The sequence below is a fragment of the Pelodiscus sinensis genome, chromosome 14 (genome assembly GCF_049634645.1).
Source record: "Pelodiscus sinensis isolate JC-2024 chromosome 14, ASM4963464v1, whole genome shotgun sequence".
Lineage (NCBI taxonomy): Eukaryota > Metazoa > Chordata > Testudines > Trionychidae > Pelodiscus > Pelodiscus sinensis.
In genome coordinates, this window is record NC_134724.1 from 16,121,236 (window position 1) to 16,145,669 (window position 24,434).

Here is a 24,434-nt window from a genome sequence, read left to right on the forward strand (position 1 = left end):
CTCCACAACGCTGGAGATTGATGCTGCCGCGATCAATCCGCTGGCCTTGATTTATCATGTCTGCTTAGACATGATAAATCGATCTCTAAGCCAGTGGTGGGGAACCTCAGCCCCAGGGGCCAGATACAGCCCCCAGGTTGTCTGTATATGGCCCCCGAGGCTCAGGCCCCCCTGCATTGTGGGCTCTGTGCCTGGTGCTCTAGCCCTCCTGCTGCCCCACTGTGTGGTTGGAGCACACAAAATCTACTAAGCTGGGCCCCTCTAAGCTCTGGTGTGTGGGGGGGAATGTGGGGAGTGTCTTTCTCCATCTCACTTGGGGACATGTCAGTGAGGACTGTTGGTTTTTTTGTTTGTTGGGGTTTTTTGTTTTTTTGTTTGTTGCTTCTCACTTGTGTGCGGCTCCCGATGACCTTACTGCACACCAGATACCATGGTGAATACATTGTCTTAAGCTATGCTATTTGCATAGCTGAAGTCACATAAATTAGATCGACACCAGGGGTTAGTGTAGACCAGTGGTGCGCAACCTTTTTCCCAGCGTAACCGCTTGGAAAATTTTGGTGGAGCCAAAAAAAAAGGCGTGACCCCTTTAAATGCTGTTCTGCTCCCCCCGCCCCCACCACATGTACACTGTGCTGGGAAATAAATGGCGGCCAGTCCGACCCTGCGACCCGCCCAGAAGACAGCCACGTCGCAACCCATAGGTTGCGCACTGCTGGTGTAGACAAGGCCTGCATGCCCTCCCCTTTCTGAATCTAAAGGGGAATGCATGCACTGATGATATAGTGCTTAAGCATCCATTCTTCACAAATCAGTAAAGGGGATAAAAGTACAGTACTGTGTTAAATGTTAAACTACTAACTAGGGCAAAGCAGCATTTTTCTTCTGCATAATAAAGTTTTAAAGCTATATTAAGTCAATGTTTAGTTGTAAATTTTTGAAAGAACAAGCATAATGTTTTGTTCAAGTTACAAATATTTCAGAGTTATATGCAACCTCCATTGTTCATATGTTTGTAACTCTGAAGCTCTACTATAAATGGTGGATCTTTATAACTTAAATCTCTAAATCAAGATTTGAAGACTTCAGTAACTCAGCTAGATGTTATGGGCAATTACAGGAGTGCCTGGGTGCGATTCTGTGGCCTGCAATGTACAGGAGGTCAGCATAGATAAGCATGATGGCCCCTTCTGACCTTAAAGCCTATGAGTCTAAGAACTTTCTGTAGCCAGTTCTCATGTGTATGTTCTGCTTGAGTCAAAAGAGATTTCCATCTTCTCGGGAAATATATTTATCTTTCTGTTCAGACATCAGGTGAGAACAAAATCTCTGTAGAGAATATTTAGGTTTAGGAAAACTAATATATTTGTTGGGGGATAGATTCAGGAAACCTCTTACTAAAACACCATTTTCTGTGTCTCGCCTTATTAAGCAATTGAATAAGCAAGTCAGTCTATCTACTCACTAAAGTACAACTATAGTTGGTCATAGTCCCATAAGACTTTTTGTTATGTGACCCAGCTTGACACATCCATCTTCTAAGTGATGTCTCTATTTTCAATGACAGGAAAGGAGTTGACCCTATTATTCTCTTGCCTTCATTCAGATCTCAACAAATACAAAATGAATTCAGTCTTGCTAGTTCTGAAATGCTGGGTTTAGCAAGATGCCCTACTCCAAAGAGAGTACTAGCTGAGAATGACCTTGGGATCTTCTGTGCTTCAAGGTTTGTTAGCGGGGTTAGTTGATTCCCCTGCATTATGGGTGGTGCCTAGGCCTGTTTCCGTCTGTGGGAAAACTCCTACAGTGACATGTTGGCCTCCGTGCTCTGCATTTTGTGCATGAAGGAGGTGGACACTTGCATCCTCACACAGCAGTGTTCCTGACATGTTGAAGTGTTTTGTTCCCCAGCATGTGGATTGCAAGCATGCTATATCCAGCTGCTGTCTGGTACACACATGCACATTTCTTCTTTAGAAGTAGTGAAGTCTCTGACTAGCAGCATAACTGACCTTGAGGTAACTAGGGTTCCTTTACCCTCTGGAGAGCTGTTCTTCTGAAGCCAATGCTGGAAGGCACAGAGACTTCTAGTATAGTTGCTTTAGCTGTTAGAAAGCTGGATAGGGGTCTAGAATTCTGTTAACATTACTCTGAACTTGGCCTTTCTCACAGGTTGCACCTGGGAATTTGGAGCCATGGTTAACTACATCAAGAAGACCTACCCTCAGACCCAGCTAGTTGTGGTGGGCTTTAGCCTGGGTGGAAACATTGTGTGCAAGTACTTGGGAGAGACCCAGGCCAACCAGGAGAGAGTGCTATGCTGCGTCAGTGTTTGCCAAGGGTACAGCGCATTAAGGTAAGTCTCTCAGGTTCCTGTGGAAGCACAGTGCTGGCAGCAGGGACACAAGTTGCTTCCTGCACTGCTAGCATGTATCACCCTGACCTCTAAGGATGATACACTCTGAACTCCTTATAAATGCTGCCTTTGCCTTCTGTAAAGAGACTTTACCTCCCTTTCTCTGTATCTCCTGTTGTGACCCCCTGACCAGATGGATTGGGCTTTTTGGTTGTTTGTTGAGAAGACTCCATGTTCACAAGTAAGAACATTTCTGACTAGCCTGACCAGTACAAAGCAGCAAGTATCTTGGGATTCATAATGCTCCCTTCTGGCTTTAATCTGGGATTTAGACTGTTGCAAATGGAAGCATTAAGAGCTCCCCCTAGTGTTAATAGTAATGTACTACAGTCCAAGTTTAGAATAGGTGATGGTGCATAGTAACTCAAAGTTATGGGTTAGAATAGAATCTTTGTGACTATTAATATAAGAACAGCCATACTGAGTCAGACCAAAGGTCCATCTAGCCCAATATCCTGTCTTCTGACAGTGGCCAATGCCAGGTGTCCCCTGTTACCCTCCCCTGTTACCAGTTCCCAGCCTCTGACAAACAGAGGCTAGAGATACCATTCCTACCCATCTTGGCTAATAGCCATTGATGGACCGATCCTCCATGAATTTATCTAGTTCTTTTTTGAGCCCTGTTAAAATCCTGGTCTTCACACTGTCATCTGGCAAGGAGTTCCACGGGTTGACTGAGTTGTGTGAAGAAATACTTCCTTTTGTTTGTTTTAAATCTGCTACCTATTTCATTTGGTGACTCCTAGTTCATTCAGTTTTGTCTCATAATTTGGGGGGGGGGGGAGCATTGGGGAAGAGTCAGTTCTGAAAGTCAGAGCCACTCCACTGGAGAGCGAGACTGTTCCCTGCACTAAAGGATCAGCGTAGCAAAGATAACTTCATTCTGGCCAAGGAACCTAAATACTTTGGATTAAGAGATTTGATGACAGATTTCTAAACATTATAGAGCACATTTAGATGCTCTGACTGCATGCATAGTAATGCAGGTCTTGGTTAAGGAATAGCCATCTCAATATTCAGCCAAGTCTAGGGAAGAGTGCACATGTGGTTAAACCTCTGTTTCTAACCTTTGGCTGCAGAAGCTTTTTGGAAGTATTAAAATATTTTCCAAAGTTGAAATACAGCAGTTTAAACAAATGACCAATACGTCACCTCTGAGACATCAGGTCATAGCTGGCTTGAGTCCTAAGAAAGTGTGGAGCCTCCTATGAATGTTTACCCGCTTCTTAATCAGAATTTGTGTGCTAGAGAGATACCCCACACAACATTTCAGACATGGATTGGAAGATCAATGCTTTTAGTCTACTGTGGCTGCAGTAGCATAGCTGTGGAAACTGGCTGTATACAGGTCTTGCAAGTGCTATATCCGGCTCTAGTCCTTCCTTTTTTTTTGTCTATTAAAATGTGTGTTAAATTTCCATACTAGTAGCCAAAATTCCTGCTCAGAATAATGGTTCCCTGTATGCTGGTTTTAGTAATATCCCCTGAAGCTCTGTAGATTGGCAGTCTAGGACAGGACCTGTTGGCACGATATTGGACTCTGACTTGTCTTGGTGGGAGAGAACGTTTTTCCTTTAGTGCTTCTTGCAGTTCAAAAACTAGCAGCTTGTTGAGCTTGTGACTCCCTCTGCTGGCCAACCTTGTTATAGCAAATCTCCATTTATGGAACATCTGCTGTGCATTACTGTTCTTTTGGCAGGAGGGCTTTCCAAATAATTCTCCCTACCCAATCTCCATTGCTGATGGTTAAAGGAGGGCTATTAATAAAACTCCCTTAGAAGGAAGGTAGGGTGTGTTTTTGTATTAGGATACAGGTCTATTTGGACCTTTTCAGTCCTTAGTATACAGTGACTGAAAAGGTGGGAGGGTGCAAAACTTCTCCAGGCTTAAGAGCTAAACATCACTGCTCCCCCAGACCTGATCTAATAAATGAAAAATTAGCCTCTTTTATCAAGTCTGTTTGAAAGTCCTGAATACACATGATATGATGTAGTTTGTCAGTCTAGATGGGGAGATCACTTTTCTTGGTTGTACTGTCCCTAAGACAAATTCTAAGGTAGTTGGAGATTGATAGTAGAGAGACACTGAGGTCAAGACAAGGTAAAGGAGATTTGGCGGTCCATTGGAAAGAAATGTAGATGTTTGGTGCTGCAGGGCAGGATTTCCAGGTTACCAAAAGTGAGAAGCGGCTGCAGAGAAAAGCAGATTAAGGCCTTATTTTCCTCATTTAACTTACCTGGGGGGGGGGCGCAGTCAAACCCTCAGACTAAAAAGGAACATGTTTCTCTATTATGAAATCTCTGGTATCTGTGCAGGCTTGGTTTTGCTATTGTTTGCTCTTGACATTGTGGCCTTGCTCTCTATCATGTGGAAAGTAACATTCAGTATGAACAAGAGGATGTAGCATAAGTTCCTTTTTTTAATGGTCTGTGCAGGTTTCATAGGCATGAGAAATCATTTCATTTTGCACTAGGGATGTCAACGAGTAGTCAACTAGACGATTAACCGATAAGCCTAGACTTATCGTTTAATCTTGTCGACTACTCATACAACCCCCTCGTATCAGAGGCAGCAGTGGGAGGAGAGGCTACTGTGAAGCATTCTCTGTTTGTGGTGGTCCCAGGCTCTCTGTGGACAGAAGCTGCTCTGGGAGATGCAGAGCAACCTTTGTCCGAAGGGTGGGGGGGTCACCTCAGACAGAAGCTGCTCCACATCTCCTAAGTAACCTCTGTCCACAACAAGCCTGCCCCCCCTCCCCTCCCCCGCACAGGCAGAGGCTGCTTCGCAGTAGCAGTTCCTGTCTGCAGAGGTTCTAAGCTCCCCGCAGACAGAGGCTGCTCTGCATCAGAGGCAGCAGCACAGAGTGACAGACAGCCTGTCGTCAAGGGGAGCTGGTGTTTAAACTGGTTCCTGTTGTAGACTAGCTTCCCCTACCACCTCATACTGCTGCGTCTGTATCAGAGGCAGCAGCGCAGGGTGGCAGGGGGCTCCCTGGGAGTGGGGCCAGGAGGGCACTGGATGCTGGCCCTGCCCCTAGGGCAGGGGTGTCCAAACTTTTTTCAAAGAGGGCCAGATTTGATGAAGTGAACATGCGTGAGGGCCGACCATTTTTCCTGACATTCTTTGAACCATTAAAATTAAATGAAAATTAACTATTTTATGCAAAGTTTATTGCAAACGGCATACTTTTCATTTCGTCACATGGATGACAAATCTAAACAGGTGTTAAATCACTCTGCCTTTCATATCTGAAGGCCAGATGAAAAAAAAAATCCAGGAAGCTGAAATATGTCAGGAACATTGTAAAGTACATTACATATTATTGGTAATAAAGGTTGTCTGTCAACTTTTAAGTTAAAAAAATATGAACAGGAACATAACACCAAGTATACATGTTGTGTCCAAATATATTTATAACTGATTTAGACCAACTGACATTAACTGAGATTTTACAATGTATTCATCTCAATACATATGGATTCGTTGGGGGCCATAAAAGATAGATATTGCCAAATTACCTGTGGGGCCGTATTAAACCGGAACACGGGCCGCAATTGGCCCGCGGGCCGGACTTTGGACATGCCTGCCTTAGGGTCTATTGAATAGTCATGTAACCTCAATGATTTCATGTTGTTATGACTATTTAATTACCTGATATCTAACCTCTCTATTTTGCATCTTCTCAAACACTTTATAGTATAAGGCCTGCTGTCTAAACCAGCAACTATGGAAAAGTGTGGTAGTTCTAAGAATTAACCTGAATTTAAATGGTGCCTGTAGAGAGCTAGCCAATTAAATAGTCTTTTTGTTCACAAGTATATGGCAGATATATCTTGGCTAGACATGGAGATAAGGAAGTCTTTAGGCTAAATTCCAGTCTTGCATTTAGCCATGGTGTTTATATCATTCCATGAACAAATGCCATTTATTCATTAACTCTCACTATCTGCTAGCCTTTGGTTTGAACCTGGGAAGTCCTGATAAACCCCTCTGTTCAATTACTTCCCCTCATGTTAATATTTAAACTCTAGAAGTAGTCAGTATTGAACTTCATTCCCACCATTCTTAGGTTGCTCAGTAAATAAGAGGAAGTATATATTTCTTCATTACTGTGTAACAGGGTTCACAGTTGCAGAAATAACCTGCTCATGACCTTTTCCTAACAAAGGTGTTCTGGAAGAGCACACATAATTTGACTAATGTTAATCATTCTGTGTGACTGACAATATGTTAATTTAGTAAGCTGTGAAATAGAGTTCTGACCTGTCGGAACAATTATAGAAACACCATTTCCAAATGTTGCCATTTCATTTATCCCTGTGTCCTCCAACCAATTTTTGTGGGTTTTGAAAGTTGACTTCCTATTTTAAACACTTTACAACCTTGTTGCAGCATAGAAGATCTGCACACACAAGCAAAATTGACCAATAGAGGAAACAGCCAAACTTGACGATACATGAAGTGCCGTGAAATGCACAAAAGAACATAATAAAATAGTAAAACATATTAAATCTCTTCCCTTAGCTTTCTTCATGTGTCATAGTTGTTACAAGGTAGATAGATAGGCTAAATGCCAAGTGTGACTTAAGATGAGTGTCTCTTCAAACCTCTTCCCGTAAATGTCTGAAGCTGCCTGGAGACTTTAGTGATGGTACAGTACAGTGATGAGTAACCAAGGCTAGTGAGTGGACTGCATACTTGACCCTCCATCTCAGTGGGCCGCAAGTTTGAAATCCAGTGGTGGGCAGTCTGCAGGCCCCATACGGCCCATTGGGGTTCCATCTGTGGTTCAGCCCCCATATTTCCTTTCTGTCCCCTTCCCTCATGCTTCTTGTGCACTGAGATACTGCAGTCCTGCACTTACATTCTACTCCCCCTCTCTCCCAGCACTTGCGGAGCACTATAAATCAGCAATTTACTCTCCATCCCTGTTCCTCCCCTCCCTTCCAGAGCTTGAAGGGCTGAGAATCAGCAGATTCATGGCACTCTGACAGTGTTGGGAGGGAGAAGGAGGAGTGGGTAAGTGCGGGGCTCCAGTATGCAAGAGGCATGGGGCAAGGGGGCAGGGAGAGAGTGCGCAGGCCGCAGGTGGAACCCCAAAGGGACTAATGCAGCCCACGAGCCGCAGATTGGCCACCACTGCTATAATATGTTACTAGCTGTTGCCTGAGGGAGGACTGTATAGACATCTCTTCTGACGTTTGCCAAACTCTTCCATCAGGAAGTAAGCAAATTCCTACAGTTATCTTAATCATTGGTGAGAGAGCCTGCAGACTGTTTACATAACACCTTGTCATAGTGTCCTGGAGACTGTGGTTTATTACTCTATTCCAACTAGATGTACACAGTTGCTACCTGCTTTGATTTGTTGATCTATGCTTGTGTTTAGGGCACAGGAAACCTTCATGCAGTGGGATCAGTGTCGGAGGTTTTATAACTTCCTCATGGCAGACAACATGAAGAAAATAATCCTCTCTCACAGGTACGTTAGTAAACCATCTGCTATAAGAACAAGAAGGCCATAATGGGTCAGACCAATGGTCCATCTAGCCCAGTATCCTGTCTGCTGACAGTGGCCAATACCAGATGCCCGAGAGGGAGGGAACACAACAGGTAATCCTCATGTGATCCCTCTCCTGTCAACCATATCCAGATAAACAGAGGCTAGGGACACCATTCTTATCTATCCTGACTAATAGCCATTGATGGACCTATTCTATGAATCTATCTAGCTCTTTTTTGAACCCTGTTAAAGTCCTAGCTTTTACCACATCCTCTGGCAAGGAGTTCCACAGATTGACTGTACACTGAGTGAAGAAAAACTTCCTTTTGTTTTAAACCTGCTGCCTATTAATTTCATTTGGTGACCCCTTAGTTCTTATTTTGTGGGAATAAATAAATAACTTTTCCTTATTCACTTTTTCCATACCAGTCATGATTTTATAGACCTCTGTAATATCACCCCTTAGTCTCCTCTTTTCTAAGATGAAAAGTCAAAGTCTTTTTAATCTCCCTTCCTATGGGACCTGTTTCAAAACCCTAATCATTTTGGTTGCTCTTTTCTGAACCTTTTCCAGTGCCAGTCTATCTTTTTTGAGATGAGGCGACCACATCTGTATGCAATATTCAAGATCTGGGTGTACCGTGGTTTTATATAGAGGCAATAAAATATTGTTTTTGTCTTAGTCTCTTTTTCTTTTTTAATGATTCCTAACATTCTATTTTCTTTTTTGACTGGCACTGCACACTGAGTGAATGTTTTCAAAGAACTATCCACAATGACTCCAAGATCTCTCTTGAGTAGTTTTGGCTAAATTATGATTATTGTATTGTATGTATAGTTGGAATTATTTTTTCCAATGAGTATTATTTTACATTTTGCATTACTTTGAATATTTAGATGGGCTAGCTAGCTTTACCTGCAAAAGCAGTGCTGAATTCTGTAGATCCATGTGGGATTATCCAAAGGGTAAACTGAAATTAGAGAGAATCCATCCCTAGAAATCTGAATAAGCTTCAGCTTCCTAGAATGGGATGATTTTAGCAAACAAAAGGGAAACTTGCCCAGCATCTCATTTATTCTTTGTCCTGTCCAGCTGCTTATTTCTGCCTTCCAAGGAAGGTCATTGACTGAGTAAATGCAAGATGAGAAGCGCAATGTTGTTGTGTGTTTGCCAACAGCCTTCCTTCCCTACTATAGACTTGGCAGACATCAGCAGTGTATTTTGCATGTGTTTTTCCTTCTAGTCAGAGACCTTCTTATCCTCAAGGAGGTGAGGAAGCACCTCTCTGTTATGCTCTGCCACACACTTAAGCAGAGTGTCAGAATTGCTCTTGTTGTGGAGCTAAGGATTCACGGCTTTGGGGTGTCGTTCTGTCAAACGCAATAGTCTAAAGTTAAGTTTGCTTTAAATGGCTCAAAACCTAAAAATGCACAGCTAGAGGGAATGCTCCCAAATACTGCTGATACCTATGTGCTCGCTTTACGCCCATGCCTTTACTATGGATGAGCAATAGGTCAGATTGAATGAGTAACTCTTATTGGCTGTCCACTCAAATTCATGTTGCTTCCCTCTCCTTGCCCACTACCACAGCCAAAACTGCTTTTAGATACTGATTGCTGCATGTTGCCTTCAAATGTAGGTATCTCCTTTGCTTAAGATGCCTAGAGACACTTGGGAGATGGGAGAAAATGAAAATAGATACCTTATTCATGCCCATTCCAAATGGCAGAGTTGAAATCTTGTAAGTGAAGCAATCATGTCGCATGCAGTGTGGAAAATCTTTCTGGAAGGAAGGAAACTCTTATCTGTGGGTACAGTGTGTGGGGATCCACATAATTCACTCCAGGTAGCCAAATATTTTGACATCTTGATGAAACTCAAAATGTATGAAGGGCTGTAATTTCCCCATGAAAATGGGTACACAGTATCATAACCAAGAGAAACTTGTGGCAGGCTTAAAGGAGGTTTTGTTGAGTTATCAAAATATTTTGCTTCCATAATGGATCTCTTATGCTCTAAGGCAAGTCCCCAAAACAAACTCCATCTCCACCCCACAGCTGCCTCTTAAAGGGGATGGAAATCCTGCAAGACTCTTGATATTCACAGCTTGCTGTCTTTGTTCTGGGGCCTGTAAGTTTCCTAGCTAGAGTTTTGCTCTTGTGAAGCAACATATCCTCTCTTGGGTGTAATATCTGACTAGGACAATGTCCACAGTGAATAGCTTTCTGTTAAGGTAATGTCCCAAATCACTTTCTCTTTATGAAGTAACATTGTCTCCACACTGATGAGGCAATAGTACCAGATGGAGAAGGAGATACTACACCCATGATCTTTAACACTGTTAACAGAGCCACCCATGTCTTTGGTAAGAAGCCAAAGGACATTGCCTTTAACTGAAAAAGCCTTTGCTCCAAACACTTCTAATCCCTGGATATGCTTTGAAAAGTCCTCTATACATGTCTTTTAAATGCAGTTTTTCAGTGCAACAGAAAAGCATCTTTGTCCCAGAGCAGCCTGTGAAAGTCTCAGCTTACCTCCCTGTGCAGCTGGCCAAAGTTAACAAGCCATGCTCATTCTTAAGTAAATCTTCATGGATGGGGGATATAGTCCTCGTTTTCCTATCAGCAGTAGCAGATGCAAGCTTTTCTGAGCGGGATAGGGCCTTGCTGCTTGTGTGATAACTATTTTCTGCTGCTGTGTTTCAGGCAAGCCTTGTTTGGCGATACTGTTAAGCAGTCCCACAACCTAGCAGACTCAGACCTGAGCAGACTCTACACAGCAACGTCCCTCATGCAGATCGATGACACCATCATGAGGTATGACTGGGAGCATGCTCTTTAGCACATCTTTTCAAATTCTCACTGATGTTGCCCTATTACTTGCTGCTAGGTGGGTAGAAAACTCCTGAAATTTGCTAAGTCAGCAACTTTGTCAAAATGTTGACTAACCCTCCCTCCCCTCCCCAAATCTTTGCCAACTTCTGATCCAGCTTTTGACAAGGCCTCTACTACTTTTTTGCAAAAATCAAGCATCCAAAACAGCAGTCAGGGTTGGAGACCCATTTTTCTGGGTATTGTATAAACAATCTGGGAAGATAGTCCCCACCTAAAAGATTCTAGAAAGTTGAAACCAGTGGTGTCTAGGCCTTGGACATGAAGTGTTTGGGGAAGTGATAGGCTCATGCTGGCTCCTACCAAATTATATTGTAACCCTTGCCTGACCTTCAACTGTGTATTTATAACACAAATGGCCCTTACCTTTAATACCTCTCTCTTCTAATTTTAGCAAATCTTACGGTTTGCTTATTTTAATTCTTGCTGTATTAATAAAGTCAAGCACTAAAGGCACCTCTTATTGTTCAGTATTAAGCATCAGCCTTTTCATAAGTCTTGCCTCTCCAGTTTAACCCTTGCTTTTTAAATATTCTAGCACTAATTCAGTGCATTCCCAATGGCCTTATGTTCACCCTTTCCAGAGCCTCCCCTAAGACCAGGTACTGGCATCCCCCCAAACCAAAAACCACCATGGCCATAAAATAACCACCCAAGCCAACAGATGGTAAAGTTAGCCAGCTAAGCTGCTGAGGGACTGAAAGTGTTTCCCCCTTCTGCTCCTGGGGAGAGCTAGGCTTTGTAAGCTGCTTCCAGGGAAGGGGATTCCTACTGTGTGCCCAGCAGGAAATGAGATCACTGGAGTCCTGCTATCCTCGTTTCTTTCTTAAATGTGGTAGGGAAGGACCAGGTCTCCCCAGCTGTGGCCACAGCTTAGGTGCTTGGTTTCATGAAGTGGGAAGGAGATAGGGGGATTGGATTGGACACCATTATGGGAAAAATCTAGCAAGGAAACTGAGAAGTTTACTTTCTTGAGAAGGCTTTTAACTGCAGTGAGTTTCAGATCCTAAAATGGGCGCTTCAGCAACTACATCTTCAGGCTTCATAACTAACTGAAGATGAGATCCCAGCAAGGTGTTTTGAGAGTGCCTACCATATGGGGGCTGTTAATGCAACCAGCCTTAATTATTCTCCAGTCCCCTCTCTGTCAAGATTGCTGATAACCAGAAAGAATGCTTTTAAAGATCTCAGGTGTGACTAGGCTTCCTCATCCATATCCTGCTCCACAGAAGTTATTAGTGTTTAATTTGCCATCTGTCATACCTCTGGCTTGCTACTGTGCTGCACTTGCACAGTGCTTTGGGGAACTGCACACTTAGCTGGCAGTTTCTGTGCTGCTTGCCCCTGCTGGTCATGCTCTTGTGAAGAGCTCTGTGATTGTCCCCTTTGGCAAATAAGAGTGGAACATTTCTTCTCCTGTGCTTTGTTGACATTGGAGTTTTACACTGCGATGGGCCTGAACAGATGGTCTAAATTAAAGCACTGGAAAGAGGTCACATTGAGCAGCTTTTGCTGGTGGAGTGGACTAGATCAAACGTGTATTGGTCAGTACTGTGAGTAACTGTTCTTGCCTTACAGTTATTTGTTTTCTTTCTCAGGAAGTTTCATGGCTACAGTTCCCTGAAAGAGTATTATGAAGAGGAGAGTTGTCTGCATTACTTACACAGGGTGAGCTGCCACTGTGGAGGTTGTTATGGTTTTATTTTGCTCTTGGGAATGAAGAGGAATGTTCATTGGTTTCTGCACCACTGGTACCTAGCTGTTATGTCTCTTTTTTCCTCCATGTGTACGAAGTGTCAGGGCTAGCAGTTCTAAGGAACCGAATGGGAGTTAAGCACCAAAACCCATTGACATTCACTGACTTCAGTGCCCAATTCCTTTAGGCTTATTTGAAACTCCTAGTCCAGATCTTCATCTGGGACATCAGTGACAGTCCCCTCAAACCAAAAGGAATGTTTTATCTCACATTCAGGCCTTCAACTTATATTAAATGAAACCAAATTGTGAGACCCTCACTGCAGAGCTATGTATTGGTGGTACAGTTATGCTCTTTTAAAGATATCAAACAAGTATTATTCTGATCTATACAATTCCAGAAACATTCTAAATAAATGGTTGCACTTTGGAAAGAGGCATAGACACCGCCTCTCAGGTCAGATGATCAGACATTGCAGAGATTCAGGACTGCAGAGGCAATGCTTGGAAATGTACTAGTTATCCCCCATAAGTATCGCTGGGCCAAATGATATAGAGGTGAATAGGCTACCAAAGCTCAGTAAAGCATTAGGGTTTTAAATATCCAAAAGTAAGTCTCTCCTGTTGCGCTGAATGCGTGGAGTAAGACTAAGTCCTATCAACTAGCCCTTGATGATTACTTAATTACTTCAGCTTCAAGACTTGGGTGAGGTTGTTTCAGTAATCTGATACGAAGAGCATGTTGCAGTCCAACATCTGTCTCTTAGGCAGAACAATAATTACCCAGAGTGTCGGAGGAAGGCACTCAGTTTGGCAATTTTTTTATGGCGACAGAATCCTGTCATGGTCATGGCTGACATCTGATCCTCTGCCGTCAGCCCCTAATCAAAGTCTGTGTTTGGGCTGCACGGCTCTCTGGCATGCTTAAGCAGTTCTCGTCAGCGTTTGGAGGGAGCCTAACAAAATGATGTTCTTCACATTTCTTGCCCAGACAAGCATAATTGAAGTTTTACTATTATTCCATCTCTGCCAGTTTATGATTATCCCATGTCTAGTTTCAGCAGTGCATTCTTCTTAGGTGCTGCATGCCCCCTTCAGAAGCCAGAGACAAACATATGTTTGACCCTCTGCCTAGCAGCGATAGCTTAGATTCTTCCTTTCAAAAGCTGAATGCAAATGCTCTCAAGTATTGACCACACTGGGTACCTCGTGGGTACCAGTTATAAAGAAACTATCTATTGTCACTGTCTGGATCTGTCTGTTACTGGTGATTACCTGTCATACCCAGTTTGCCCTTTCAGCAGTTCAGCTGAACCATATCATATGCTGCAGAGCATCCCAGCAGTGACAGTCCACAGGCATGGTTTTGTTTGTGTATGTTATTACTTTATTGATGTTGCTGCACGTGTAGGGCCATCACAAGACATGGCACTCAGTTGTGGTGTCTTAGGCAGGTTGTGAGTAGATTCCTTTTGCTGTTACAAGATTTGAGTTGAAACCACGAATCTATAACTCACTGGTTCTCTGTTTCTATCCATCTCCTTTCATGGTGCAGATCTATGTTCCTCTCATGCTGGTTAATGCTGCTGATGACCCTCTGGTACATGACAGTCTCTTATCAATCCCAAGAGCTCTGTCAGGTGAGTTGAATTCATTATCAAAATAGACTATTGTTTTTCCCTCTTCATCACATTATGAATTACAAAGCGTTGCAAAGTTTGCTTGACTTGACTGCAGACTACCATAATCTGGTGAATGTGTACTGTGTAATCTCTAAGAACCACCATTCACTGAGAAGGTTCCAAATTGTATTTTGGTAGGATCTAATGAATACAGTCCAGGTTAGTCCCTGGTGGGCTGCCAGACACTTTAACTATGTATCTGCAGGTATGGCTGCTCGCAGCTCCTGTTGGCTACAGTTTGTTGTTCCGAACCAATGGGAGCTGTGGGAAGCATTGCAGGCTGGCCCACCACTTCTCACAGCTCCCATTGTCTGGGAATGGCAAATGGCGTTACCAGGAATGGTGAACCATGGCCAATGGGAGTTGTGAGCAGCCATACCTGTGGAGGCTCAGGTAAACAGAGAACTGCATCCAACCTGCTGGCCACTTAGGCTGTGTCCAGACTCCATGCCTCCGTCGACGGAGGCATGTAGATTAGCCAGATCGGAAGAGGGAAATGAAGCCGCGATTAAAATAATCGCGGCTTCATTTAAATTTAAATGGCTGCCCCGATCTGCCGATCAGCTGTTTGTCGGCAGATCGGGAGAGTCTGGACGCGATGCCCCGACAAAGAAGCCTTTCTTGATCGACACAGGTAAGCCTCGTGAAACCAGGTTTACCTGTGTCGATGAAGAAAGGCTTCTTTGTCGGGGCATCGCGTCCAGACTCTCCCGATCTGCCGACAAACAGCTGATCGGCAGATCGGGGCAGCCATTTAAATTTAAATGAAGCCGCAATTATTTTAATCGCGGCTTCATTTCCCTCTTCCGATCTGGCTAATCTACATGCCTCCGTCGACGGAGGCATGGAGTCTGGACACAGCCTTACTGCCCACTCCTGCCCTTAAACATCACCGTTGGTACCATTATCTAGGATGATGCGGAACTCTGCTGTTTAACCTCTGCAGTTGACTTCTGAAATCTTATGTTCTTTTCCTCTTTTAACCTTGCAGAGAAACGGGAGAACGTCATGTTTGTGCTACCACTTCATGGAGGCCATCTGGGCTTTTTTGAGGGAGCTGTACTATTTCCTGAACCTCTCACGTGGATGGATAAGCTTGTGGTACAGTACACCAATGCCATCTGCCAGTGGGAGAGGAATAAGTCTCAGTGCTCAGATACAGAGCAATCGGCATCTGGGCAGGAGTAACTACCCCAAAGACCCACTTGGATTTGTTTCACTATATTTCCCTCTTCTGGAACTCTTGAGTTCCCTCACCTGCTTTTTCAGGTTTCCATCCTCTTTGTGACATCCTGGGACTGGGGTTTGGCCACAATGTTTCCTTCTGAAATGGAGATACAACAGAGGAATAACTGGCATTGTGGATCTTTGTGTCTCCTTATGGGTTTGCAGTACACTGCTGCATTTGAAGAACTAGCTTGCTGCTTTTGTTTGCTGGTTAGGGCTTGCTGCAGGATTCTCATACTGTGAGGAAGTAGAAAGTCCCAGTACTGCTGACCTTCAGGTTATTCTTCCACTGGTCAGGACTCTTCACTGAGTTAACAGAATTTGTTTAGCTGTGGATGAGTTGTGCTGGGAGCTTCATTTCCCCCTCTGGTCATATCTCTCCTGACACTAGGGAGAACCCTGAATCAATCCATAGACACCAGCAGTTCAGTCTGGAGTCCACTGATATGTGGCTTACAAAAAGAGTGAAACTTTTGAGTGACAAGTAGACCTTCAGCCTTGCACATCTCATAAAGCCCTCTTGCCTTTTCCGGCAGTGCCCATAGCAGGATGCAGATGGGTTAGGAAACACAGAGCAACTTGTCAGAGCTTTAGCTCTTGCAAGGGTGGCAGCATATTCTGCTACCCCTGCATTTTTCTGATGACCCTCTGCATATAGATGAGTTACATGTTGGTCATTCATTGGATTTCCTGCTATATAAACACTCTCACACCAAGACAAAACAGCCTTCTTGTGACACTTGCCTTTTTTAATGTAAAAAGTTTTATTTTATCACTGTATTTTTGTGTTTTAATCCAGGCCTTTTTGAAACGGGTTCTGGTTAATGCATTGAAACAGCTGATTGTCAATCGGTGGGGTATATCCATTTTGTTTGAAAATATTTCAGAGAATGAATACACCCTTTCTTAAGGAGTGTCTGTGGGGGGAGATCATCAATATCAGTTCTTGCTTCTTCTCTCCTTTTGTATGTGCCAGGGTAGAATGTTCCAAAATCTTTCCCCTAAACTTTCAGAGCAATGAATGGTTTTGTTTTTCAGCCATATGACTTGCCTTGTAGTTGATGGGAACTGAATGTCTCTAGCCCTGCATAGCTAAAATGTTTCTCTGTATGACTGTCCTCACAGTTATTAGGATCTGGTGAGCCTGTCTATGTCCAGCTGGGCATTTGTATCCTCCTGGCTTTAACACCCTTTCCCCACCCAGAATGTCCAGCATCAACTTCAGTTAATGCTCAAGATGAAGTGTGGTAATTTGAAAGTCACTTGCATACTTTCTTCAAGTAGGAACTGATACTATACTGTGGCCCAAAGGGCTCTTTTAAGATAAACACCCTAGAAGAAGAACTCCCCCATGACAATCAAAGATCTTAATTTAAAAATAGAAACAATCTGTCTAGACAGTGGAACTTTGTGGTCAAACTTTGCTTTACTTTCAATCCTTCGGTATCCTCATCTCATTATTCCATCTTTGTGATTCCTTTCATCATCCATTTACTTCATCATCTGCGTTCCTGTCATGCTGCTCTCACCAATTAGCACTTTATTGCTTTAGCCTTGGTTTTGTGTTCTAGGCACTTTAGTTGAAGCTTAAGGATAAAACACCCTGCTGAATTTCAGTCCTGTAATACTAGTGGAATAAGCTGCTTGGGCCACATGGTCTCTGAACTTCAGTAGATTGGAGAGATTTTTGTTTAACAAAGCAATAATTAAGTACTGTAGCAAAGGTGTATTATCATATCAGGAAACTAACTCCTTCAGTTTGCCTTAGGCCAGCTGCCTTGGCCTGTTCTAAACAAACTGTGGTTACCCTGTGCATTGTTGTGGTTAGAGTTCAGGTTCTGCTTTTGTTCTAGAAGTAGAAGAAATGATCATGCAAAGCCACAGCAAGATTTGGGCACTCTTGTGGCTGGTTTCAAGGATGTTTCAGGGCATCAGTTAAGGGCATCTTCGGATGGTGTTTGTGTCTCTTTGTGCTCATCCTCTTGTCCATAACTCATCCACAAATCAGCAGAATAATCATACTGGGCATTCAGATTTTGAACGTGTCCTAGTTTCAGTAGCTGTTGGTATAAATAATTCATGGGACATAACTTAGAATATCAGTCACTTTTTAAGAAGTTGAATATAAGCCCCTGTTATTTATACCCATTGACATAGATACATGATATCAATGTGTGGAAATGTGGATCTAATATATAATGGATTTGAACTTAGCTAGCTCTGTAGTTGTTGTTCATAGAACACCAGCTATGCAAGAGACCAGACTGCCCTTCCCACAGTAAAGAATTCCCTCTACAGATCACTGTGTGCATTCATTCCTCCAAACCCTGCATAGCTGCAAATAGGAGTAGTCACTACAGATGGTTCTAAGAGAACAGAAGTCCTCCTTAGCACTCATCAAACTGTTGAAGCTTCAAAAAGCAGGCAGAACACAGACATTTGGATATTTCTTGATGTATTTGAAGCACAAAATGTTTTTGCCGTTTCCCAAATAGTTGCTTGAGAACTTGAGTTGTTTTCTCTAATAAAATAATTATGAACTTCCCTCTACAGTATAGCTGGGTTTACAGCAATACTAAACTAAGCCCAGTTTTGCAACTCTTCAAAACTTTCCTGTAAACTCATTGCATTGCCCTTGCTTGCAGAACGTCAGTTCTCAAAAAGTAAATGAAGAAGGCTTCCTTCCGTGGTGGTAACTTGTAACCATTTTCCAACGGAAATAAAAGGGATTGTTGTTTTGGAGGAGCTTGCTTTGGGTGTTCAGCTCTTTAGCTGCTGAGCTCAGAGTTTGCGGTAGTATACATTTAGTGTTAAGAATCTGCCCCAAGAGGAGCTCTATCTCTATGGATGCAGCAAGGGAGGCTTTGACTTGAAAAGGCTTTGCTCCATGCTGTTTGTGATGGCATTTGGTCTCCTGTTTCTTAGGGCATGGAGAAAAATGGTGATGTCTTTGTCTCTTCAAACACAGAGATACAGTTTAGTGTAACTAACTATGGCAGGTGACCAGGCAGTCAATGACTTCCATTCTTACTGAATACTAAATGTAACTCCTCCTTCAATGAGAAGAGCTGCTGGGGGAATTCCTAAACCAATGAGAGTTCCTGCTTGTCCAGTCAAATTGGGCAGGCAAGCAGAGATTCTGCTATTGGAGAATCCTTTCATGAGGAAAATTCCAGTTTTCTTTCACCACTGTTTGCAGGTGAACTCTGTCACTGCCTCTTTCTTAGTGAGCTGATCCTTCCTGCAGTCATTCCAGGAGAGAGAGCATATCTCTGTAGAAAGTAAAGCCTGTTTCATGGCTAGACTAGGTGCTAGAAGATCTTGAAGACTTAAGGAAATTACCAGCATCTGTTCCTCCTCAGAGGTAGCAACAGGCAAAAACTCTTCTCTCTCTTGCTGCTTGTATAGATTTCCATAACATGCACTTACCCCTCACTATCCAAATACAGATGCACTCACCTAAGTCTGAGACTTCAGGAGCACTTAGCATCCCAGACATCTGGAGTGGTTGCTTCAGCGGGGAGGTGGGGGGGATGAGAAATGGAAGTAGACTTGAGTCTTGGTATTCTTGCTACAATAGTTCTTGCATCTTCAGGTGAGCTGTCTATGTTCTCTAATGCACTTGAAGCAGTTGTGTTTGTGTTTGGATTAATGCTAGCAGTTGTGAAAGTTGGCTTATCTAGTTTTGGGAGAAAAGGGAAGGAGTTATTTAAGGCTTTTGCTATGCATGTTAAGGTTCTCATTTGAGTTTTGAGACTTAAGTTCACCCAACAAGATTTTTGTAGCTAGAAAGGTTTAATAAAAACTCCTCCTCGGGGTGACTTAGCGTGTCTTTGAATGCATAGGCCGGGGCCAAGTGGTGTAAACTTTTAAGAGCTTCCTTGACTTACTGGAAACCATATCTGGTAGCTCATTTCTTCTGCCTCCCCTCTGGCTAAAAATCTGCTTCACTACATATTACTATATTAAGGTTTCTGGAGAGGGGACTTCTTGTATTAAACCCTACAGCTGGAGTGGACAGTGCACACGTTTAAAAAAGGGTCTGCCACTAAATATCAGTCCTAACTTAGTCTCCCATGCACTATGCTAGCAGTTGTAATGTGATGTGGGTATATGCATACCAGGGACCAAATTGAGACCATCATGCTAATAGCATATGACCTAGTTCAGTTTTGTGCTCTTTCCTTTAGAGGTGAAAGTCATGTATGTGCATTCCAGGCCAGCAGAGAGAATTTTTTCCACAAGAGCCTCCTAAAATGTTCAAAAAAACCTCCCACATTAGTTATAGCAAGTATTCAAAGTGTAAACCTCTGAATACTTCCTGAAATAGCCTGATCATGCACATGGAACAATGCAGCTCTTCTCTTTAGATCAGCTGAGTGAGATGGAAGCTAACAAGCGGATTTTCTGAATTGATAGTTTCAGATTGAGGAATTAGAGGTAAAATGAAATAAATGTCACTAGGGCTCTATTAACTAGCACTTAGCATCGTAAATTTGTGTATCTCATCATTGGATATCATTGGCATTTAGAAACAAACATCAGAAAGGGACTCTTCTACTTAGGTTGCATCCAGTTCTCCCTGAACAGTTAGACTGGTCCAGCCTTCCTTCCACCGTTACCAGGTATCTGAAGACATTTGAACTTTGCAGGGGACAGTGGGCCGTGCTGAGACTTAGAGCATGAGGAACTTGTATTCTTTACCTCAGATCTCCCAGAATCTTTAATAGCCATGCTCTAATGTTCTCCTTTTGAAGAGTTTGACAGGGTTTCCTGTTGCAGATGCACCGTGAAGGCACCTGAAACTCTCTGTAGTCTTCTCCTCAGCACTTCTTGGCATTGATTCTTGTTTATCAAGAAGTATTTGTCTCAAATTGTGATCACTAAGTTATAACATAGAGTACTGAAATCCATGGCACTTGACTTCAGCCAAGCTACTTTTTCTTCGTCCATCCCAGTTCTGTTGAAGAATGTAGTCCACAGCCCTTTAGAAACCTAGTGCCTTTCCCTTCATTTCTCTCGCTTCCTTCTCCACATCAAGACAGTGGCAGCTTTCAGTAATATATATCCGCGGTTCTGCTTGTTGCTGTGATCTACAGAAAGCAAACACCTGACTTTTTGGCTTCTGGCATCAAAGCTAAAAGCAGCCTGGCTGTGGGTGAAATGTCACTGAAAGATGGGTGTGTGCTGAGCTAGGAAAGGACTTTGGGTTTGGGCAGCTTAAAATGAGCTATAGTGTATGTCCTTATGGCTTAAAATTATAACTATATAAGCAGGAGATAATTATACATCTGACTTCTCCTGCCTATAGAAATGTAAGGACTGACTCATAGTTATTGACCAAAACATGAACATGTTTCCTTTCCAAAATCCAAAAGATCCCATGTTCTAATGAGCTAACTTCCTCAGTTCACTAGCTTGTTGGCCAAATAGTGTACAGCAAGAGGTGTGGTCTGTCTCTTTATCCAATACATCGAGTGCATTTGGGGGGTTTATTGCCAAAAGTAGTGACACTGCTCTCTGGGCAGCAATGCAAGGAGCTTCCTGGAAATGTTGTGCCTCTCTGGGATTTATTGATGGTTGTAAAACTTCTTTACAAGGAACCTAGAAAAGGACCCAGGCTTGTGTTAGTAGGCGGTGTATGGACAGCTGTGATGCAAGCCATTCAGAAGGCTGTGTGTGTCCATTGCTTGTTTTGAGTCAGACACCATGTGCCCTTCCATTGGCAGTTGTGTATGTTTGGGTAGCGTGCAGTAGCCATAGTGACTCAGAACAGCAATGTTTACTGCAAGAGTCCAAATCTAGGCAGAAAGCAAATTGCTCTTGGTGTGAGTACACTGTTTTCAAAAGGCTGTTCAGAACAGAAATTAGGGTGCACCAAGCAGCTTACAGAGAAGTGCCTTGCAGTGCTCCAGGCCCCCTTTTTTGCAAGACATGATCCTGCTGCTGTGTCCTCTCTGTTTCCATCTGGACTTGTTTTCTCCTAACTCTGATGATTTGGCTGAGGTGCAGTGACAGAGATCAAATTATCCGTTAATCATCTGGGTACTGTACTTCATTTAAATATTTGTATCCTTAAAACATTTGTTTGCTGGTTAAATCCAAGGGCACAATCACTGTATTAAAGGGCAGCATTGTCCGCATGGGGGCTGCAAGAGGAGACAACCTTTACCAAACAGATCCAATGGCTGCAAGAAGAGTTCAGCCCTGCTTCCTCTGTGTGTAGGCTTATTTTCTCACCAACTTCTAGCAGCCTGTTTAGCTCTAACCCTTTTGGGGAGCATTCAGGTCTGAGTCCCATAATTGGCTGCATAAGTAGGGGCGTATGCAGCCTGTTATTTTTGTGTGACTGGCAAGCATATTGCAATGCATCTGTCTTGTTATGCAGAGAACATGGCTATGATCAGAGGAGGTAGGACATCATATCAGAGTGATCAGTAAAAGCATGTTCTACCAGAGTACTATACCTTCTGGTGGTAGCTGCCAATTGGGAGTCCTAAGAAGTATGGCTGATAGGCCAGATTTAGTTAAAAAATGACTATTTAGTTCAGGTGATGTTCTCCAAAACAGTTGATTTTTCACAACTGTTCAGCAATTGTCTCTAGTCCCAGATGTTAGTTTGCAACAAACCTGCATTTCTCTTAATTAAGTAAGCACAATTTTTCAAGAAAAGCTCTTTCCCTCTTTCCCAGATGCCCCCAAGCAGAGGGAAGGGGAAGGGAGGGTATCCTGACACCTCAGGAAGCCAGATCTGTAACTGTGCCCTCTTTGATTTCTGCCAATGCAGCTGCCTTAGTGGAGTGGGTTGAGTGTAACTTTTTTTGGTGTCTTTGAACTCTTGCTATTCAACTGAAATTAAAAAATTATGAGAAATTTTGCTTCCAAATAGAATATCTGGAATCATTATTTCGACATTCGTGATCCTTTTAACTTTAAATGTTGCCCAGAAAAGGTTGTGTTGGTATGCTGAGAGCTGCCCCCAGCTGCCAGATTCGGAGTCAGATTTTCAGGAGCTGCCAGCTCCTGGGAAGAAGATTTGCAACTAGCAATGCAATTTTTCTATATCTGGTGACGTTTACCTTTTAAAAAGCTATAAAATGTGTCCTTGATTTATTTTTCTTGTTAATTTGTTTTGTTCTTTATTCTGAGTAATGTTAACGAAGGTCATTGCAAAACAATGTAATTTTGTTATCTTTAATTCAATTGAATTTCTTTACTTAAAAAAATAAAGGACTCACTGAGTTTAGGTGTGTGTGTGGTAGCTGTGTATGTAAAAGCTGGTCTTTATTAATGGTTTCATTTTTCCTGAATTAATTTTCCTTTTCTCTGGGAGACCCCAAGCACCAATAACATTCAACCATGAAACAGCGCAAAGCTAAGGGCTTTTCTGACTGGGGCGTATATTGCATCTTGTTCAGAGATGGTAGCCATAGCTCAATAAGGGCTATGAGAATAGTGATAGAAATGTAGCCGTGTTAGTCTGGGGTAGTTGAAGCAAAATGCAGGACAATGTAGCACTTTAAAGACTAACAAGATGGTTTATTAGATGATGAGCTTTCGTGGGCCAGACCCACTTCCTCAGATCAAAAACCTATGAAAACCTATATCTCATAAGGGCTATGAGATATGAAGAGTGGGAGCCAAGTGCCTTAGAGTAAGGCAGAATCCTGTGACCTCTTAGAGCAGGGGTGGGGAGCCTTTTTTGGGTTGGGGGCTGCTGACCCACAGAAAAATCAGTGGGGCCACACACAAGTGAGAGACAAACAAAAACAAACCCTCACTGATTTGACCCCCTGACCAAGAAAGAGAAAGTCACTCCCCGCATTCCCCTTGCACACCAGAGCCTAGGGGAGCCCAGGCTAGTAGATTTTGTGTGCTTCAGACCCATGGTGGGACAGTGGCGGGGTGGGGACTGAAGTGCCAGCACAGGCTCCTCAATGCTGGGGAGGGTGGGGAAGCCCCAAGACTTGGGGGCCAGATCCAGGCAAGAGGCCTTAGGTTCCCCGCACATGTCTTAGAATGAATTTGAATTGCTATGAGCTGGAACACTTCAGACAGTCTTCGAAGTACCAGATTCACAGTTGCTTGAAGTATGTTCCAAAATATTGCTTTCCTCCCTCTCCCCACACCTCTCAGAAGGTGTCAGAGTTGCTGGAAATTCTAAATTTCCTTACAAAAATCTGAATTCCAGCCTGATCCATGCTCTGGGGTAGAACCCTTCTTACTTTTGCCAGAAATTACTACTGTATTCTGAAGCAAGCAGATTGGCGATCTGCCAAATCAGATACCTGGTGAAAGAATTTCAACATTGGCTAGTTTTATTATATAGCTGGGGGGAAGGGCATTTTGTTCCTACACACTCCTGTTGGTTTGTTGCCTTATGCTTGAAGTCAAGCCTTTAATCATTTTTGCTGCCTGTCTCTGTGCCTTTTGAGATGAGTTGACCAGAACAAAACCATGTTCATCTGAAACTGCAAAGCTACTGGGGCCAGAGCAAAGGGTCTGAAGAAGCTGCAGCACAGCGAAGGCTCCTGCAGCAAGGTGGCAGAGCTCTGACTGAACCTGCCACCAGGGCCGTCCCTCTGGGACTGTGGAACCTGGGACAACCTATCACACCCCACCCTGTCTGTTCCCTCCCCTGTCTCCTTGGGCTGTCCCCCTGAGCGACGTGGCCCAGCTGGGTGCCAGCAGCAGGGGTCAGTCCCAACACATATTCACCGCTGGCGGCAGAAAGTGGAGCAACACAACCCTAGCCAGCTCTGTTCTACTGGCTCCCAGCCACAGCATTCCACTTCCCTCTTCCCATGTCCCACCACCACTGAGTGCAGGGGGCGGGGCGGGGGCGGGTCCACTCTTTCCCTCAAATCCCCTCCCCTGAGCAATGCCGCAGGGATTTGGAGGAACAGAGCAGGCTGGGAGTGAGTTGCTCCACTTCCTGCAGCTGCTGCTGAGTGTAGGGACAGTCCCAAGCCCTGCTGCTGGCACCAGATTCCCAAAACAGTTGCCCCAACCATCCAAT

General features: G+C 43.5%; 1 protein-coding gene across 2 annotated transcripts in view; it reads left to right on the forward strand.

The window, feature by feature from the left end:
• ABHD2 (abhydrolase domain containing 2, acylglycerol lipase) overlaps window positions 1-22,661 on the forward strand; it is a 77,582-nt gene extending 54,921 nt beyond the window's left edge. For both annotated transcript variants that reach the window (XM_075897068.1, XM_075897067.1), the window contains 6 exons: window positions 2,173-2,356; window positions 7,806-7,898; window positions 10,626-10,736; window positions 12,410-12,479; window positions 14,062-14,146; window positions 15,180-22,661. In XM_075897068.1, coding sequence (XP_075753183.1) covers window positions 2,173-2,356; window positions 7,806-7,898; window positions 10,626-10,736; window positions 12,410-12,479; window positions 14,062-14,146; window positions 15,180-15,376 — 740 coding nt within the window. In that variant the 3' untranslated portion in view covers window positions 15,377-22,661. The remainder of the gene's footprint in view (window positions 1-2,172; window positions 2,357-7,805; window positions 7,899-10,625; window positions 10,737-12,409; window positions 12,480-14,061; window positions 14,147-15,179) is intronic.
• Window positions 22,662-24,434: the final 1,773 nt, after the last annotated feature.